Source organism: Cupressus sempervirens, chromosome 11 (genome assembly GCF_028749045.1).
Source record: "Cupressus sempervirens isolate cs-2001-9-10 chromosome 11, ASM2874904v1, whole genome shotgun sequence".
NCBI lineage: Eukaryota > Viridiplantae > Streptophyta > Pinopsida > Cupressales > Cupressaceae > Cupressus > Cupressus sempervirens.
The window spans coordinates 205,790,631-205,806,465 of record NC_143128.1 but is presented as its reverse complement, the minus strand read 5'-3'; the positions used below and the strand labels follow the sequence as shown (position 1 = coordinate 205,806,465).

The 15,835-nt window shown below is 36.9% G+C and overlaps 1 protein-coding gene and 1 pseudogene across 1 annotated transcript; one reads left to right on the top strand and one right to left on the bottom strand.

The window, feature by feature from the left end:
* LOC149528891 (protein-tyrosine sulfotransferase-like) overlaps positions 1-15,835 on the bottom strand; it is a 130,398-nt pseudogene that overhangs the window by 14,530 nt on the left and 100,033 nt on the right.
* Positions 13,722-14,665, top strand: LOC149528892 (uncharacterized). Its single transcript, XM_089811100.1, has 2 exons — positions 13,722-14,012; positions 14,135-14,665. The coding sequence occupies exons 1-2, from the start codon at positions 13,791-13,793 to the stop codon at positions 14,543-14,545; spliced, it is 633 nt and encodes a 210-aa protein (XP_089667226.1). The 5' UTR covers positions 13,722-13,790; the 3' UTR covers positions 14,546-14,665.

Sequence of the window (15,835 nt, the reverse complement as noted above, 5' to 3'; positions counted from 1 at the left end):
GATAACTCCGTCGGGGCTATAGACGCCTGACTGGTAGCGGAGCTCTATCCGGGTTGCTTTTGAAGTAAGGATATTTATAATAGCTAAGTTTAATGGATCTGAGAGACTATCAACTTCTTGTCGAGCGAGGAATAAATCATTTGCACACACATGAGTAACTTATGGTCAGAGTGCTTAGGTTCAACTTGAGAGTCCTTTCCCTTGTTGAGTGCTCGTCCTTAAGTGATTTGCGGATAGGCCATCTTGAGATTTTGTTCTAAGTTACTTGTTTCTCGAAATGTTCAGGAACATTTCACCCGTGGAGTCGCCAGATGTTGTGAGGTTTTCACACATCGCCCCAAAATCTTGGGGACCCCCTTTTTAATCGCCTTTAGGGCCAGTGGAGAAGGTTAGATGTATTTTTTCACCCGGTTTCAACTTGATTTTCCAGAGCTATCAGTTCTATCCTTAGGCCGAATAAGTTCAAAATTGATTTCAACTTGGCAGGATAAGATTGTGAATTTTGTACTTAGACGATTTCTTTTGAAAATTTGGATTTAATTGTAAATTTGAATGATTTTTAAATAAGGAAATTTTTCGTTAGACTTAGGTTCTTGGAAAATCTTATTTTTTTTGGTGAAATAGAATTTAATTTTGTAAGATGAAGTTAAATTGCAAAATCAATTTTTACTCTAGAGGCAATTTTTTTTTTGTCATAAAATTTTAATTATTTAGCAAAATCGATTTAGAGGAAAATTGCAAAAATTGGCTTTAATAGATTAAATTTGCCTTGAAAGCTTTTGGTATTTAATGAAATTGGTAAATTAATATTAAGAAATGGCTTTTGGTTAGCCAAAATTCAACTTCAAGGATATATTAATTAGCAAACCCTCATTAAATAGAAATTTTTAGCATCCCCAAGGCACCATTTAATTTCGTTTTGCAATTTGTGGTTAATTAGTAAATTAAAAGTGCAGTTTTCATTTTAGAAAATTAAAATTTTGGCAAAGTATTTAAAGTGGGCCACTAACTTAGCTTTAATTTTGGTTTTTTTTTCCCTCTATAGGACCAAGTCGGCCAGCCTGGGAGGAAGGTGAAAGCTGCTATAAAGGGAGTCCCCTCCCATTTCATTTTCATCAATTCATTTGCTCCTCATGCTTGGGCGAATTTGAAGCAAGGGCAGATTTCCAGACTTGGGCGAAATTGGTGGAAGGCATTTTTTTGGCGATTTTTAGGCAATTTCTCCATTGCCATTGTTGGGCGATTTGTCTAAGGGCCAGATTTTTTGCGTTTTTGGGGATTTTTGCTCCACTTTGTGGGCTGCGATTTGTGCCCTAGGTGGCAGATTTTACAGATTTTGCTCCTTCTTTGCTTGGGCGAATTTTGTGGAAGGGCAGATTTTTTTTTTTTTTTCATGCTTAGCCAAATTTTGTGGGAGCCGAATTTTGTGAGGGCCGAAATTTGTGGAAGACAAAATTCTGATTTTCTAGAGGGGCTGCAATTTTTATATCAGATTTGGGCAATTTTGTTGGGAGAAGAGATACATATGAAAGTTTGATTTTTGCATAGAAGGCAAGTGTTGGATAAGCTTAGAGGCTTTGTTTTCTAATTTGCAAAGGGATTTGTAATTCTTTGATGTCATATCCTGGGTTCCGAAAAGTTGCTGTAAGATTATTAGTTAAGGTGAAAGTCATCATCTAGAGTTGCAAGGAGTGCTTAAGCTGACATCCATTCTTTCGCTCTTTTCTAAGAATTGCACTACTTGGTTCTTCTTGCCTTTTGGTCCACCACTCTACCATCCCGTAATAGGGCGACGAGCATGGAGGATGATAGTGCAAGTAAGAATCCCAAGCGGGCAAACGCTAAGAAAGACAAAGAGGATATGACGCCCAAAACTTCCTTCTTCTCGAAAATGAAGAAAATAATCGATACTAATATCGCTACAGTGGACATGATACGGATGAGGGACAAACTAAAGGAAGGACAATCCCCCTTGGCAAAGAGGATATACAAGAGCAGAATTGTACATGCAGCAAATTTTCCTCCTACTTTGCCTTGTCCGGAATTGATTATGGAGTGTGCATCCAGATTTGATCTAGACAGTAAATCCATCATTTTTGGCGAAGGGAAGAGAGTGTTGGCCAACATTGGCGAACAAGCAATTGAAGAGACATTTAATATTCCCCAGAGCAAGGGCGTGACAGTTGTAATGGTGGATCAGGCGGCCAAATCATTTCAAGGTAACCAAGAGGCCTACTTCTCACATCTAAAGCGGAATTGGATACATGAAGGAAGGAAAGGAGTTAACAAATCAACGAGGCTTACAATGGCAGATTTCAAGCCGGAATATGGCGATCTCATTGTTCTTCTCAGCCGGATCATGGGCCTAGCTCAAGCTATGCAATTCGAAAACTGGATGTACTTCTTCATTGATGAAATTGAAAAGGGTGAAGGAAGTGGCCGGCAATCGGAGGCAGTTAGAAATAGCAAGAAGAGGGCTTTGGAGGTAGAGAAAAGCCAAGAACGTTCGGAACCTCCAGCCAAGAGACAACGGGCAGCGCCGTCAAGGGAGAGTATAACTAAGGCTAGAAGCCAAGAGGTCAATTCGAGTGATAAAGGGGCCGTAGTGGAGGTGAGCTCTGATTCGGAATCAAGTGGCTACAGTGAAAGTACGGAGTACTCCCCTCTCTCGGAGAACCGGCAAGGAAATATGGCAGAAACTAGTAGAGAAGAAGATGGGCCGATTGATATTGAAGAGATAAGTCAGGCGTCTAAGGCCGTTGGTGATGCTTTGTTGGTCGAACCGAATCCGGATTTGGGGAGATGCACTGCACCACTATGGTTAAGGCAAATGCTTATGCCGAGAGGCGAGGTGGTAATGGCTCACGCAGTTGATATCCAAGGACTAATAGAAAAGGATGATAGCAAGAACCAAAAATAGATGGCAAATACGGTGGCAAGGGTAATCAGAAGCGACAGTGATGGTCACCGAAGGGTTCAGATTGCTATACCAACAGTCAATAAGGCAGCGGATGAGATTGCAGCCCAGGAGTACGAAATAGTAGAACATAATTTGGGAAGAAATACAGATGATATGGAATGTGAGGAGGTTCAGGAAGGCATAGCATCAATCAGAGAAAGATTGAGGAAGGCAAACGAAAGGATAGTAAAGTTGGAGGCCGAAAACAAATATTGGAGAGATTGCCAGCCAATCCAACAGCTGCATCAGGCAGCCCTTCCTCAAGACAGCGGGAGCAATTCAGAAGAGGTATCAGCTCAGTTACATGAAGTAAGGGGTTGGATCTATGATACAATCCAAGATGGGCGAAATTTCTTACCCTCCTTCATCTCAACATTCCAGTCATTGGTGACTGTTAGAAACAAATTCAGATTATTTGAAGAGGAATGGAAGAATTTTCTTCCCATCAAGGATTTGGTTATTCCTAGGCTGCAGGCGTTCATTAGGCTACCGGAGGCATATTTGGAAAGAGCCCGGTTGGTTGATGAGAGAGGATTGAGCATAGTTGAATCTTGGTATGTCGCATTGACTACCAGATTCAGAACACTTGAAGAAATTCATGATGAGATTGCACAACACGGCCCAAGCGTCGACACTTCCATTTCGACCATGATGAGCGACGTTGGGGTGGCGCTTGATTTTGAGGGTATTAGAGAGGAGGATGTCAGTGAGACAGGATTTGGATCGAGATTGGATGAGTTAGGAAAGGCTGCCGTCAAAAGGAGACATCTGAACACCCTTTCCTCACTCAATGCTTTTATTGGGTTTGCAAAGGAATATGAGAAGGATCACAAAAGGATACTACAAGCAGCAAACAGCGTGGCAAAGTCAGCAGAACTCCGAGCGAAGCACACACCTTGTCCTCCTATGGAAGAAGTTAACGAAAGGCTAGCTAAGTTCATTGCCTTAGCTAAAAGAACAAAAGAAAAAGGAAGAATTATATTAGAAGATCATCTTATGTAAGCCCAAGTGGCAACTTTCTCTTTCTTCTAGAATAGGACAAGTGTTTGTTTCTGATTGGCCACCATTTTGGTGCCTTCTCATTGGTTGCCACTTTTGCACTTTTTTCATTGGTCCATTGATGAGGTGGCATCTTCTCATTGGCCGATGGGGTGGCAACCCTAATTAGGGTTTTTGGATCCAATCTGGATCGTCGATCTTGTTTTGATCTCTACCGTCCATTGTATTTTGGACCTCTATATAAGGCCATTGGCTCTCATTTGTAAAAGGGAAGTGTTGGAGAAATTGTTGCGAAAATAATACCAAAGTGCTCTCTTTTTCATTGCATGTTGACTAAGAACATTGGGTGTTATTGCATGTTTTCTACTTCCACATAGTTAAATTTTCTTTTCAAGTTGAAGCAATTTCATTTCAAGTTGTTAGAGTAAGAGTAAAATAAAATGGATTGTTGCATTGTAGCTTTGGTAGATGTTTGATAGGGGTCAACACTAGGCCACTAGCATCCTAGCAGCTGGTTGGGAGGCTTTGTGTGGTGATCTAGTTTACTTTCCTTTGAAGCGTTGCATCTATGGAGGTAGGGCCGCTGGTTAGCCTTCATTAGATTCGATCCCCGTCCATCTGCTAACCTTCCATTCTTAGGAGTAGGAGTAGTTGAGTAGCCAAATTTCATGCTTAGAAGAGGTTAGTTAGAGAAGTAAACCAAAACATCGGCATTCTCACCTTCCATCGCCATTCACCCTACATTGCCATCATCGCGCCATCAACATCATCTAGCATTCACACCGAACCACCATCTCCATTTTCTCACCAAGATCCAAATTTTTCTCAAACAAGAAAACGTAAGGCCGCCTACGTGATTACCAGCAAATCACATTGATAAAACTGAGCGAGTATCCAACGGTGTAAGGAACATTGGAGTTATACTCATGTCCCATGAGAGATAACTTTTCAAGAGAGGAATTGTGTATTTGATATTCTGTATCAAGCATCCAATTACTAATATGTTATGTAGTGACACAAAACTCGCATCAACAGATTATATTTGGTAATTGTCATTGTTATCGTCGATTATTGTGGTAATCTGAAAATGCAATGTTTTTCACAAAAATTGCCCCAACTATATGTAAGCTTGAATTTCAATTTTCATTGTAATGGCCATGCTGCTACAAAATAAGATTGATATCCTTTAATCAAACTTTCTCTGAAATCCAAAGATCAGTAATTTACATTTTTAAAATTCCAAGTATACCTAGGACAAAAGTATCATGATAACTTTTCCAATAGGACAAGAAACATAGTGGCAGCTACAAACCCAGGGAAAGGAATGGTAGTTCTTGCCATGTTGTGATGACACCGCCACCTGGGTTTCACAAATACCTTTACAAATAAATATATTTTGAGTAAATAATTGATTCTTTACAAATATCTTTTTGTGAAGTCTCGCGCAATGGAATTCAACAAAGAAATATGGTGCTGAGATCGACTAGACGGTGTAATGAAGGCACATTTTTCATAATTTTTAAGAATACTACCAACTCTTAACTGCAAAAACAGAATGAAAATAAATTATCAATGTTTTCACTGCTACCATCATGATAGCCAGAACAATGACATTTTGTTGAAAAATCAAGCTTTTCTTAAGAAAGAAGCTATGGAATTAGACATTTACGAAGACAGTTAAAGATGGGGTGCATCAAATTAATATAAAATGAGCTCACATTTCGCTTTCATTCATTAGCATTATCGATAGCAGAGTTTATGTTTGATTTCTGCTCCTCAACAGTGACCTGTGGTGTGGAAGGAAACACAAATTATATTTTACAATTCCTTAATCAAGGTGGCGGATAACAATAAATACTATGCATTGTTCACCTAAGAAGATTCACATTGCCAAACGTGAGGCCCAAAATTACCTGTGCTTGACTTGTTTCTTTGGTCAAACCTGCAAGTAAAATTTGAAGAGTTGTTCAAAAATGATAAGAAATCTCCCCCCATCACCTCAATCCAACAGTAGGCCTTTTTCATGTATTGTTCCCAATAGACAAGTTTCAAAATCTGAGTAAGCAGACTTCTTGAAGTTTTCAATCTTTAAAAGGTAGAGTGTTTCATACTACTAGTTAAACAACAAATTATGTTTATCTTATCCGGATTAACCCCAGGCTTCCTCTGTTTTCTTCTTTAGATAAGCCTCCAACTCAACATGAATGACATGTTAGAAAATAATATCAATATAGAAACTCGTTCTTTTCAGTGTATAACAGATTGAGAAGGTATGGTTTGAATACAAATGCAAGCATTCCCAAAAATCAATAAGATGGTATTTCTTAGCCTGCTGACCTGTCTTGTTACTAACTACATGGGAACTCGGAAAGAAGAAGTTTGAAGTGTGTAAATGAGACAGCATTTCTATGCCAAACATATTTGCTAATATTCTAGCAGAATCCTTATGGTTCTCTGTAAGTCCCACATAGTACATGTCATCCAACCTCCTCTGCATTTCATTCAATCTTTGATCATTTCCATTTTATGGTATCCACAAACATAAGAATTATAACAAAACATCAAGAAACATGTTAAAAATACTAAAGATATTTTACAAAGTTACCCTTGCAACTTTCAATACATGCTTCCCCAAGAATGGGTGTGTCATCACATGTTGGCGTATTTCTTGTGCTTCTTCTAAGTGGGAGTTATTAGTGAGTCCTGCTACCTGTCAAAAATATCTTTTGATAGTGTTTGTATATGCAAAGAAAAACAAATATTAAATTACAGATATGTGGAGATCAACATAGTATTTAAACATATGGTAGCCTGGAGCTGAGCTAGACATGTGACTTATGAAGAATACAAAATCAAACCCAAATTTTGAAGATGGGAAGAAGAAACTGATCAGCAAAAACAATAGGGAATGATGTCTATTGATAAGTTGATAACTTGTTTGCCATTCCCAATTACACAAGACAAAGCGAGAACAAAAATATACACAAGGCAAAGTGAGAACAAAAATAATCCATTGAAGCTATAATGAGCCCTTAGGAATTAGTTTACTTTTCATCTTTATCCTTAAGAGAGTTACTTGGATCTAGGAAAACATTTATTCCTTCCTAACGCTTCAAAAGGAATAATCATCCTTATAATAATATATTCTTTTTTCAATCATAAACAGGTTATGTCTGCTAAGTTTATCACTGTCTTCTTTTCAGAAAAAATTTCGTCTCCTAGACTTGAAGACATTCTATTAACTTGTCACAGTTAAAATCTATTTCAAGCCAGCAATCTTATTGGTTCAGTAGGGAACAAATCAAAACAAAAATTAATAGACATAGCCCGTACAAATGTGAAGCTCAAAATTTATACTGCACTCTGACCATTTTCTAATATGGTTACCAGAATACTCAAATGACCAAAGAATGAAACTCCTTGCATCCAGTTGTGGCAGGTTGTGTACTCAATCATCAATCCCAATTTTGAACTTCTAAAAACAGAATTTATGCTCATTGCTTGATATATATAGATCCAGGTGATAGGAGAATTAACAAACTTTACTAAGTGAAATACCTGTAAATTTTTAATGGAAGATATGATCCTACATACAAACAGATAAAGACATAAACATTGGAGAAGCTAAACCATTTGTTTTAAATTTACTATCTCATGTTTGCAGTTAAGTTTTTCTGTTAGATTAGATTAAACTAAATAAATGTTTGCGGTAAACAGACAGGTTAGTTGGGAATTTATTCCTGTGAGGTGGTCGATAACAGGAATACAATGCTTTATAAGCATTTGCAGCATGCATTGTAATACATATATGAAATAATAAATTTTTGTTTCTGCTTTTATTGCTCTCATTTGGTATCACAGCAGGATGACGAATGCAAGCAACGTAACAAAAGCAGAATGAAAAAGCCCAATTTCAGTTTAAAAAAGGTCACAATATTAGGATCAAATACAGATTTTAGGGCCATCTTTTTTATACATGGCAGGTTCTTTAAAGATGCATTTGAGTCATCAAATGGATGTATTGCAATAGGATATATTAGAAGTCAGTATCATCCCAAGCTAGCTTCTTGCTCAAAGATATTTGATTGCATGAGAGGCACCTTATTTTTGTTTTGAATAAAAAAGGGACTTGGCATCATGTTTGTACTGCTAACTAATCCTTCGGGACCATCTTTAGTTTATTTATTATTTAGGAAGTAGTTTTCTGGCAGTTTAATTATGTAACCACTTATATAGTTTTACTCAACTGCCTGAACAGTTTTGGGTTGTATATATTCACTTCTTTCTTATAATAAATCAATCAGTGTGTATGCATTTCATTTATATTCTTTGGCCCTGTTACAGTGGTATCAGAGCCAAGTTGTTGGAGAAAAAGAACTTAGATTGAACAATGATTCCAATGCATTCTTTAATTTCAATTGTTGGAATAGTTCTTTCTGAAAAAGAGAATTACCATGAATGGTTTCGGAAAGTTAAAAATACTCATATTTTTAAAGATTTGTGGGATGATGTTCATAAAAGAAAAGATGAAAATGAAGGGCCAGAGCAGCCTACGGATGAAAAGGAACTCGTCATTTGGAAGAGTAAAGACAAAAAGGCTTATGCTCTCATTGCTGCCTCTATTACTAAAGAGGTATGTAGACATATAATGTCTTGTAAGAGTGCATTTGCAGCATTAAAGAAACTCAAAGATCTGTATGATTCTCATTCAGAACTTCAATTCATTCAATTATTAATGAAGTTCTCAACTTAGAAATAAAAGATAATGATCTAATGAAGCTAGCCTCTGAAATTAGGGCTTTATTTCATGATATTGAAGCCACAGGTGTAAAAGTAGATCTACAACTCACTGCTTTTATTAAAGCTCTTTATCCTACCTATTCACACTATCTTGAATCTCTTCGAGCTAGCAAAAAGATGAACGATATAGCATTTGACAAACTTGTGGAGAAGATTGCAGAGAGAGAAAAAGCATTTGGGAAGAAAGAATCACTTTCAAATGCTGAGACGTTATGTCTTGCACAACAAGAATAGGGGCAAACATCCAGTGATGAATCTTCTAGACATGACAATAGCAACAGAGGTTGTGGAAGAAGACAGTCTAGAGGCAGGAGGAGTAAAAATTATAAGGTGATAGACAATATTCTCAGCCACGACACCAACATAGAGATTATGAACAAAAAGAAAGGCAATCTATACAATGCTATGGATGTGGAAAAATGGGTCATAGTGCCAATCTTTGTCGAACTCCATGGGAGAAGATTTGTGACAAGAAGTCACCAGATAGAGGTAACCCTCCTGAATCTGCACATTATGTTATAGCACATTTTAATGTTGGGATTGAAGAAGTTTTTAGTACTTCAAATTCTACTTTGAATGATACTTGGTTGTTAGATACTAGAGCCACATGTCATATAACATTTAGAAGAGTTGTATTTTCAGACATTCAATGATCAAATGGAGTAGTATATCTTGCTGACAATCTGAGTTAAAACCTTCAAGCATTGGATATATTAGACTTAAATTACCAGGTCTTGCTGATTACATACTTTCTAATGTTCTTTATCTTCCACAATTGAAAAGAAATTTAATATCACTTGTGCATATTAGACAGCAAGGTCATTCAATACATATGTTTGATGGTATTATTAAGATTAGAAGAGATGTTGATCATGTGATTGTAATGATTGGAGTGGAAGATGATAAACTTTTACAATTGAATGGTACTTCATCAAGTTCTCATAATTATGCAAATTTTTCGCAACATAGTGATAATTTTTCTTCCAACTTGTTATGGCATGCAAGTTTTGGTCACATTAACCATGATAGTCTCAGAATTATCAAAAAAAATGAAATTCAAGAACTTCCAACTATCCCAAAATAAATTTCTCAGTGTGATGCTTGCATTTTAGGAAAACACAATAAACAACTTATTAATGATTCTATGTTTAGAGCTTCTAGAAAGCTAGGTCTCATTCACTTAGATTTGTGTGGGCCTATGCCTTTTCCATTGTTTACATCATAGATTAATTAAGTATTGCACACAGATAATGAACACAAACAGCAACAACAGTACTTCTTTATTCGCATATGCCAACAGATTACATCCAAAGCCTGAGATCAGATAAGATATGATAATTTACAATGAACCTAAACGGGGTATAAATACTTTCTGCCAAACCTTCCCGAAGGGGTCCGTCGGCTACATAAAAATACTAATCTACCCGTCAGCTACAAAATCTTTACCGACGACATGAACCCATCGGCTCGTCGGCTACAAAATCTTTACCAATGACAACACCCTGTCGGCTACAGTTTCTATCGACGACATCCATCTGCAAATGGAAACAAATACATAATGACTTGTATTGATGACTATACCAAGATGTGTTGGGTTTATTTATTAAAAGAAAAATCTCAAGCTTTTGATACCTTCAAAAATTTTCATTTGTGGATGAAAATGAGACTCAACTCAATATTGGAACCCTAAGAAGTGATAATGGTGGTGAGTACACTTCTAAAGATTTTGAGAAATATTTGCAAGAAAATGGTATTAAGCATCAGAGAATTGTTCCTTATAACCCACAAAAAAATGGTGTGGGTTTGTTGTGGCAGAAAGTATGAATAGAACACTCCTGAATATGGTAATATCTATGATGTTTTTTAAAAATGTTAAATTAATGTTTTGGGGAGAAGCAGTTCTTTGTGTTGTCCACATAAAGAACAGAAGTCCTTCTACTGCACTGCAAAGTAAACTCCCAATGAAATGTGGCATGACCATCTTCCAAGTGTCAAGCATTTTAGGGCTTTTGGTCCCACCTGTTATGGTTTAATTCTTGCTTAGCTAAGAAATAAATTGGAAGATAGGAGTAGAAAATGCATTTTTTTGGGATATTCTACTACTTCCAAAGCTTATCATCTATATGATGAGGAGAATAAAAAAATTATTATTTCTAGAGATGTTATATTTCTTGAATTTGAAAAAGATGCACAAAGTATTGACAAACAACTTGCTCATCTTGATAGATTTCAATCAAAATTTTTTTTATCATGAATGGGATAATGAACTTCCAACTCTTAAAGGGGGATTCCCTTTCTAGGTCAATCTTTGGAAGTTACAGAGAATGAAAACAATATGAAAGAGAACAATTCTAAAGAATCTGAAATAGTTTATGAAGAACCTGTTGAAAGAGACGAACAGTTCTAAAAAGTCTGAAATTGTTTGTGAAAAACCTATTGCAAAAGAATATCAACCAATTTGTGAAGAATATATCAAAGGCTTTTGAGATTGAGAAAACATTAGAGCAATCAATCCATAAATCAATGTGGGCCAAGAAAATTCCAAAAAGGCATGAAGATGTTGATTTAAATTTCTCTATTGTTGATGAACTAGCAAGTGATGCATGGAGAAGTGTAATGCAAAGAGGGTATGATGTTCTCATAAAAATTGGAACTTGGAGGTTAGTGGACCCTCCAATTGGAACCAAACCTAGTGGCTGCAAGTGGGTATATAAGAACAAATATAAAACTGATAGTTCACTTGACAAACACAAAGAAAGACTTGTAGCAAAAGGATATGCTCAGAGAGAAGGTGTTGACTACACTGAAACTTTTTCTCCTACGGCAAAGTCGGGAACTATTTGAGCATTGTTCTTTTAGCAACACAAAAAGGATGGAATATACATCATATGGATGTTAAAACAATCTTTTTGAATGGATATTTGAAGGAAAATGTCTATATGTTGCAACCTCAAGGCTTTGTTATCAAAGGTCAAGAACAAAAGGTATGTAAATTGGTAAAATCTGTGTATGTTCTGAAGCAAGCACCACGTGCTTGGTATGAAAAACTAACTAAGCACCTCCTCAAATTAGACTACAAGCATTTTAGTCTAGATGATGTAACTCTCTTTGTCAAGAAAATTGCTAAGTTACCGGATTCGCACCCTGGAGCTTGGGTCCGGGTCCAGATTCATTCGGGTCCGGATCGGAGCCCGGGTCCGCGACCGGTCCGGGCAGGGTTCGCATTTTGGTCGGGAGGACCCGCAGGCCAAAATGCGGACCCTGCCCAGACCGGTCGCGAACCCGAGCGGACCCGCGACAGGTGGAGCCAAAAAGTGGCCCAAAAAAGCAATAAAATTATGTTTTTTTTTATTGTTTTTTTTGCCAAACCCTAAAGTAAGGCCTATTAGATGCATTTCATTCATCTAATCTCTCATTTGCTTTGTCATTTTGCTCTTTCATTTTGGTGTGGCCATTTTGCAAGTTTGAAGAGAAGGTTGTAGAGATTGTTTGTGGAGTCTCAAATCCTTCAAATAATCAGTGTTGAGTGTTCCAGGTATGCATTTGATCCTTCCTTTTGCTTCTTTCATAGTTTGTTTTTAATTTTTTAAATTTTTTATATTTATTGTTCTAAATTTTTATCAATTTTTGTATAAGTTTTGAAATATTTTTTTAAATTTGTTTTTATAGATTGCAAGAATCCAAGAATGAGTAGTCAGGGTTCAGTGGGTGGGGTGGGATCCCAAAGATTTAAAATTGATAAAGGCTCTCCTTTGTAGACGTATACAACAAGAATTGAGCAATGTGCTGGTGGGGGAGGGTATATATGGAAATGCAATTTTTGCCAAAACCAATATAGAAGCTCCTATTTCCGAGTTAAACATCATTTGATAGGTCCACCAAGTCAAGGGATTTCCATGTGTGAGGGGCCCCCAGAAGGAGGTAAAAAGGGTTTTCGGCTCCTCAAATAGCAGGCATGTTAAAAGAACAAGAAGAGGCTGATAGGTTAGTGTCAAAGGCAAAAAAAGATAAGTCAAAGCAAATACCACCAACACCACCCTCTCAAACAATTAGTAAACCACATCCCTTCCTACCTACCCCATCTATGGATGAAGATGAAATAGAAACACCCGCATCCCGCAAGAGAGGCCCATTAGATACGGCATTTGAAAATGACAAGAGAGAAATTGCTGACATAAAGGTTGGGCGTTGCCTCATTAAAAATGGTGTTTCATTCAATCTAGTGAGATCCCCTTATTGGAGAGAGATGGTGAAAGAAATAAATGATGCACCTCATGGTTACCAATCCCCTGGATATGAAAAGTTGAGAACCACCATATTGCATAAGGAGAGAAAGAATGTAGAAAACCTCCTCAAACCAATAAGAGATTCTTGGATCCAAACGGGGGTGAGCATTGTCTCTGATGGATGGAAAGAGTGCAAAAACCGTCCATTAATAAATGTGATTGCTGTTTGCCCCAAGGGGGCAATGTTTTTGAAGGCGGTTGATTGTGAAGGGCAAGTAAAGGATGCAAATTTTATTGCCCAACTTCTCATTGAATCCATAGAGTCCGTGGGAGTTGACAATGTTGTCCAAGTAATAATGGACAATGCTAAAGTTTGTAAGGCTGCAAGTGCTTTGGTAGAAGCACGATATGAGCATATCTTTTGGACACTATGCACTATCCACACCTTGAACTTGGTGATGAAAACAATGGGCAGCCAAATTGAATGGATGAAAAATGTGTATGAGGAGGGTGAGCAGATCCAAATGTTTGTGACAAACCACCATATGTCACAAGCAATTTTCAGAACTTTCTCCCGCTTGGAACTATTGAAGGTAAATTTTTAACTTTATTTAGCTTCATTTATCATATTAATTTTTGTGTCATACTTTACAAAATTTAATACATATTCTTAAATTTTTGTGTTATCAACTTATCATATTAACTTACAATTTGAATTAACATGGTAATAGGTTGTTGAAACAAGGTTTGCTTCACACACAATCGTCCTTAGACGACTTGTGAGGGTGAAAGAGGCATTGGGTCAAATGGTTATTAGCAACAAATGGGGTGGATGGAAGCAAGCTGATACAGAAAAAGCCAAAACTGTAAAGGATTTGATCTTGAGTGATAATTTTTGGAATAGGGTGGAATATGCATTAGAACTCACTGAGCCCATCATGTCTATGCTTCGGTATGCCGACACGGATGAGCCTTGTTTGGGGAACATATATGATGCCATGGACTCTATGCTAGAAAGAATGAAATCAGTAAGTTTAAATTTTTATACAATACTTTATCCTTGTTTATTGAGAGATTTTTATTTTTGATTTTAATTAAGTTATTAACACTACATCAAGATAACTTACATATACATCATTTGACATCCCAGGTCATTCAGAGGAGAGAGCAGGATCCTGATACCTTGTACACTAAGGTGGAGAAAATTGTTCTACATCGTTGGAACAAGATGACTACACCTTTACACCTCTTGGCATATGCACTTTCTCCTAGATATTATAGCAGTGAGATACTTGCTATTCCTGGTAGAGTGGCACCATATAGAGATCCTGAAGTTGCTGCTGGGTATAAGAGGGCACTTAATAGGCTCTTTAGTGATCCTGATGTGGCATCAAATGTTAGGAGAGAGTTTGTTGATTTTGTCTCAAGCAAAAATGCAGAGCCTGATGCAATCAATGACCGAAGTAAATTGGATGCCATTGGATGGTGGTACTTACATGGGGAAAGTTACATGTACCTCCAACCTCTTGCCATTAAGATCTTGTCACAAGTATGTATTTAAGTTTTTTTTCCTTTTCTTATGGCCACTTAGCTTGTCGAATTAGCACTCTTAAATTCCTATTGTATTGTAAAATTACTTAGCTAATTTTTTAAAATTTGTTGGTTGTCTCTCTAGGTTGCAAGCTCTTCTGCTGCTGAGCGGAATTGAAGTACATACTCCTTTATCCACTCAGTGAAGCATAACCGGTTGGGTTCAAAGAAAGCAAAGGACTTGGTATTTATTCACAACAACTGGCGCCTCTTATCATGCAAGGATCCAGGATATAAGAAGGGACCAGAGAAGTTGTGGGATGTACTACCTGAGACTTCTAACTTGGATATGACTGTCCAAGATATATCTAGAATTGCCTTCCTAGATGTTGAGGAGGACGAGGAGGAGGATGTGGTTGCATCTGGGGCTAGTGGAACCGGTTTGGGTTCCAATGATGTGGAAAATGTCAATGATATAGATGAGGATGAAGCCATTGATCCCTCATATTTTGATGACCCATTTGACCCTTGAAGGGCATTTGCATCTTTGATAAACTATGTTTAAACATTTGTCATTGACTCATTGAGTCATTTATGATTTATCACTATGTTTCACAGTTTCAAACTTTATTAAGTCATAATTTATTATCTATCAATCTGATGAAGTAGTCTATGTTTTGAAATTCCATTTTGCATTTTAGTAATTCAATGTATGATTTTATTTACAACATTAGCATAGATTAATGAGTGAGTATTTAATGTTTATCCTTGACATTTGGCATTGATCAATAATCAAGTAATATTGATATATTCATACTATGGAATGACTTAGTTTTACTTTTACAACTATATGAGTTTATAATTTTTTTTGCATATATATATATATACACACACACACACTAACGAACCCACCCACGAACCCAAATGGGGAAAAAAAAAATTGCCCAAATCCACGAACCGAACCCCGAATCCGAACCCGTCCCCGAACCCGAATCGGCAACTTAGGAAAATTGGTAGATCAATTGTGTATCTAGTCGTATATATTGGTGATCTTCTCATCACAAGCAATAATGATGATTATATAGAATCCATTAAGAGAGAGTTGAAAAAGTGTTTTGATATGGCAGGCTTAGGATCACTTCATTATTACTTAGGTATTGAAGTCATTCAAAATCCTAAGTTCATTTTTATTTCTCAGAAAAAATATATTGGAGAGTTATTATGCAAATTTGGCATGAAAGATTGTAATTTTATTTCCAAAATCTGAAGATTTCATCCAATGAAGGAAATGTTTTTGAAGATCCAACCAAGTATAGGCAAC

Excerpts from the sequence above, each read along its gene's own strand:
- LOC149528892 (XM_089811100.1), top strand. The coding sequence starts at position 13,791 with ATGGTTATTAGCAACAAATGGGGTGGATGGAAGCAAGCTGATACAGAA. Across the intron at positions 14,013-14,134 it reads TGCTAGAAAGAATGAAATCA|GTCATTCAGAGGAGAGAGCA; the intron begins GTAAGTTTAAAT and ends TTGACATCCCAG.